General features: G+C 37.8%; 1 protein-coding gene across 1 annotated transcript; it reads left to right on the plus strand.

Moving 5' to 3' along the window:
• Window positions 1-1205: 1205 nt before the first annotated feature.
• On the plus strand, window positions 1206-3884 carry LOC131161814 (auxin transporter-like protein 3). The gene is made up of 7 exons (XM_058117800.1): window positions 1206-1529; window positions 1641-1826; window positions 1957-2069; window positions 2263-2446; window positions 2570-2667; window positions 2863-3328; window positions 3454-3884. The coding sequence occupies exons 1-7, from the start codon at window positions 1374-1376 to the stop codon at window positions 3649-3651; spliced, it is 1401 nt and encodes a 466-aa protein (XP_057973783.1). The 5' UTR covers window positions 1206-1373; the 3' UTR covers window positions 3652-3884.
• The last annotated feature ends 730 nt before the right edge of the window (window positions 3885-4614 follow it).

A 4614-nucleotide genomic window follows, 5' to 3' on the forward strand; every position in this document is an offset into this window, starting at 1 on the left:
ATATATATATATAAAGTGTCAAGTCTCCATCATATTTATTTTTGGGTTCTCAAAAGTTCTTTAAACAAAATAATTTAATGAGTCCTATAAATATTTTATAGTTTGGAGAGTTTGTTGATTATGTTTAAGCAAATTTGGATTTTGTGGGTGTATGATTTGTTGAATGTAGTCAATATTTATTTATTTATTTATTTTTATTACATAATAACTTTAGCCACCAACAAACCCTTCGGACCCCCTTGTGCGGCACTAAACTTACGAATCTGCGTCCTCTCCCTAGGTCTCGCTGATCAGGTAAATTCCGTAATGCGGACACGACTTCCATGTATTAGTTGGACGTTTAGCCAACCCAACCCCAGGACACATCTCCATGACCATCAACGGTCCCCGTTGGCTCATAGAAAACTCTCACCATACATGATTCCCGCTGACTCACAGAACGAACTCTCATCATCTATGGTCCCCGCTGGCTCACAAAATAAATTCTCACCATCCACAAGTACCGCTGGTTCCGTGAGTGTATCTACCTAAAATTGAATCCTCGATACTCCTTCTTACTTGCTGAATATTTATTTTATTGACTAGAGTAGTGGTTGTGATGTAATAATTTTATAACTCAAAGAAAAAAAATGTTTCTAGATAGTAATAATCCAAATATTTTAAAAATTCTTAACATAGGATATTTTCAAATTTTATGGTGAGGGAATTATATGATTATTCTATCCTATGGTGGTGATATTTTTTTCTTCCATATTAAGTATCAAATTTATGTTATGATCATTATACATATTCCTAGTATCAAGTCTCTATCATATTTATTTTTGGGTTCTCAAAAATTTTTTTAAACAAAATAATTAACCGGGTCCTATACATATTTCATACTTTGAAGAATTTGTTGAGTATATTTAAGTAAATTTGGATCAAATGTAAATTGTATAAAATATTATCTAATTTCATACAAAATCAAATTAGCATGAAACTTAAAAGTTGTGATTTGAAAGAAAACCCGACAATATAAAGGTAGCCTACATATTGTGCATTTTAGACCCGAAAGAATTGAAGCTATAAAAGTAAGATAATGAAGAAATATTTTAACTTTGACACTCGTAGGGTGACCTAAGTAGGTCCAGCCCTAGGTGACTCAATAGTTGCCTATTAAAATTTCCGTATATATATATATGAGCTGCAGAGAGATGAGAGAGTGAGGAAAGGCAGTTGCTGTGTCTATTTATAAAGAACTTCTCGAACTTCCATATCTCCAACGCTGTAGCCAACTCAAGTCGGCTACCATACCACTTCACCACCAAGTTGTCCATCTACAGCAACCAAATATATATATATATATAGAGAGAGAGAGAGAGAGACAGAAATTAATGGCTTCAGAGAAGGTAGAGACAGTTGTAGCCGGAAACTACATGGAGATGGAGAGAGAAGAAGGCGATCCCAATACTGCAAAGAGCAGAGTATCCAGGTTTTTCTGGCACGGCGGCTCCGTCTATGATGCCTGGTTCAGCTGTGCTTCTAACCAGGCATCTACTAATCCTCAATTAATTAACTTTATTGTAAATATCTATATATATATATATATATATATATTATTAAAGAAGTGGGTGATTAATGTTTTAAAGGCCTGCACGCAGGTTGCACAAGTGCTGCTCACACTGCCTTACTCATTTTCGCAACTGGGAATGTTATCTGGGATTCTCTTTCAACTGTTCTATGGGTTGATGGGCAGCTGGACTGCTTACCTCATTAGTGTACTTTACGTCGAGTACAGAACTAGAAAAGAGAGGGAGAAGGTCGATTTTAGGAACCATATCATTCAGGTAATTATATATATAATTAATTTATACTGACTAATCTACTTAATTGCGTTGCTAGCTAATTCATCAATTTTAAAATATTAATTCAAAGAATTAATTAATATTTGATAATAAATAATTGATGAGCCTGCAGTGGTTCGAAGTTCTTGATGGGCTACTGGGAAAAAACTGGAGGAACGTAGGCCTCTTTTTCAACTGCACTTTCCTTCTTTTCGGATCCGTGATCCAGTTAATTGCCTGTGCAAGGTAATTAACTATATTTATATATATATATATATATATATATATATATACATAAAAATGATTTATTTTAGTCAAATCGTTTCAGATTACAGGAAAATTAAATATATATCAATTTTTTATTGAGAAATTAATGGGTACGATAGGTTTTGATCGATGTTAATTAATTAGATATATATTGTTGCTGGTGGTGGTGCAGTAACATCTACTACATAAACGATAACCTGGACAAGAGGACATGGACATACATCTTTGGGGCATGCTGCGCTACCACTGTGTTCATTCCTTCTTTCCACAATTACAGAATTTGGTCATTTTTAGGCCTTCTCTTGACATCTTACACCGCATGGTACCTCACCACTGCTTCCCTCCTCCACGGACAGGTTAGTTCCGTCCTATTCCCCATATATATATTACATATATCCTTCCCTCCGACCCCTTTCGTTAATTTATTAAGTTCATTTATTAATTAACTTTTTTATTTTTTCGAATTTTTCTATTTGAAGATTGAGGGAGTGAAGCACTCGGGTCCAACCAGAATGGTTCTTTACTTTACTGGAGCCACCAACATTCTTTACACCTTTGGAGGGCATGCTGTCACTGTGTAAGAACCTTATTAAAGTAGTAATAATAACAACAACAATAATTAATTAATTAACTAATCAGCCGGCATATAAGCAGGTACTATACCGAAAATTATTTAAGGTTCCGAAAAGTGAAATAAGTTCTCTAGGAAGTAGGAATTAACCTTGTCATGTGGGTGTAGGATACTGATGTTAGCACGTATATATATGTATAGGGAGATAATGCATGCGATGTGGAAGCCACAGAAGTTCAAGGTGATATACTTGGTGGCAACGCTGTACGTGCTGACGCTGACGCTTCCGTCGGCGTCCGCGGTATACTGGGCATTTGGGGACGCGCTGCTCACCCATTCCAACGCGCTGTCACTGCTCCCGAGGACTGGGTTCAGGGACGCCGCGGTGATCTTCATGCTGATCCACCAGTTCATAACCTTTGGCTTTGCGTGCACGCCGTTGTACTTCGTGTGGGAGAAGCTGATAAGGGTGCACAGGACGAAGAGCTTAATGAAGCGGGCGGTGGCCAGGCTGCCGGTGGTCATCCCCATCTGGTTCCTGGCCATCGTCTTCCCTTTCTTTGGTCCCATCAACTCCACCGTTGGCTCCCTGCTTGTTAGCTTCACCGTCTACATTATTCCCGCCTTGGCCCACATGATTACTTTCGCTTCTCCTTCTGCTCGAGAGGTACATCCATCCATCCATCCAGTACTGCAACTAGCTAGCTAGCTTGTTGATGAAATTGGTTTATTTTTCTCTAGATTAATTAACAAAGATAAATTTTCTTTCTCGGTTAATATACATTGTGACAGAATGCAGTGGAGAGACCACCATCGTGGCTGGGGGGTTGGGCTGGATTGTACTGCATGAACATATTTGTGGTGGGATGGGTCTTGGTGGTGGGATTTGGATTCGGAGGATGGGCGAGCATGCTCAACTTCATTCAGCAAATTGATACATTCGGTCTCTTCACCAAGTGCTATCAGTGTCCCCCTGCTCACAAGCCTTGACACACCACTTCCAAATTAAAGGATCAACTACTACAGTAATTATATATTATGATACAAATATATTTAAGTAAGCGCGTAAAGAGATTGCCTGCCATTTATAATTTGTAACCTTCATTTTTCCCCCTTCCTCCTTCTCTCTTGCTCTTTTGCCTATGCTTTTTTGTAGTTTGCAAGGTGTGTTGTTCCAATCTTCTAATTAAGAAATACAACCCCCTGTTATTGTTTTTGTGGGATTCTATTGATTCAGAATGTAAGTAACACTGCTATTAGGTGTATCATGTACCTTGTTTATTTGGGCTATGGCTAGCATTTTTTGCTTTTTTGGTTTGAGGATCATTAAATTTGAGTTATATGACGACAAATAATGTTTCTTCTGTCTCATACTGCTTATCATAGTTCCTCTAAGTCCAAATTTGAGAAACCTTCAACCATTAGTCTAGGCATCCGGGCGCTGGCTCAGGTGGCAAGGGCGGATCCGGACGTGCCTATGACTTAGGTAGGCGTCTTGGGTTCGATTACTGCTTCGTTAAGCAAATCTTGATTTACCTCCCTACAGAGCCTTGGGGTAGGAATTGTGGAGTGTGAGATTAGTCTTCGTTGTGGTGCATCCCAGGGCTTGCTCTGGTAGATGCCAACGAAGGTCACCCGGCGTACTTAAAAAAAAATAATAATAAATAAAAAATAAGGCTTTCTTATTTACCTTGAGAAAATCTAGATGGATCTCACCACCAAAATTGTATGGATTCAATATTTCATGAAATGGATGAAGGTGATATGTCTAGTACAATGTGCATGTGCAAACCACTCCATCGTCCCTCTTTTTGTCTCTGGAAAAAAAAATATGAAAACTAAAACTGCATAATTTCTCTTGAGGAATGAAAATTAAAGGTAAATATAGTCTCTCTTTTTTTTTTTCAATCATAAAGCTAATATTAACATATCTTATCATCTGTGACACATTAA

This window comes from Malania oleifera, chromosome 8, assembly GCF_029873635.1.
Source record: "Malania oleifera isolate guangnan ecotype guangnan chromosome 8, ASM2987363v1, whole genome shotgun sequence".
NCBI classification, from domain to species: Eukaryota; Viridiplantae; Streptophyta; class Magnoliopsida; order Santalales; family Ximeniaceae; genus Malania; species Malania oleifera.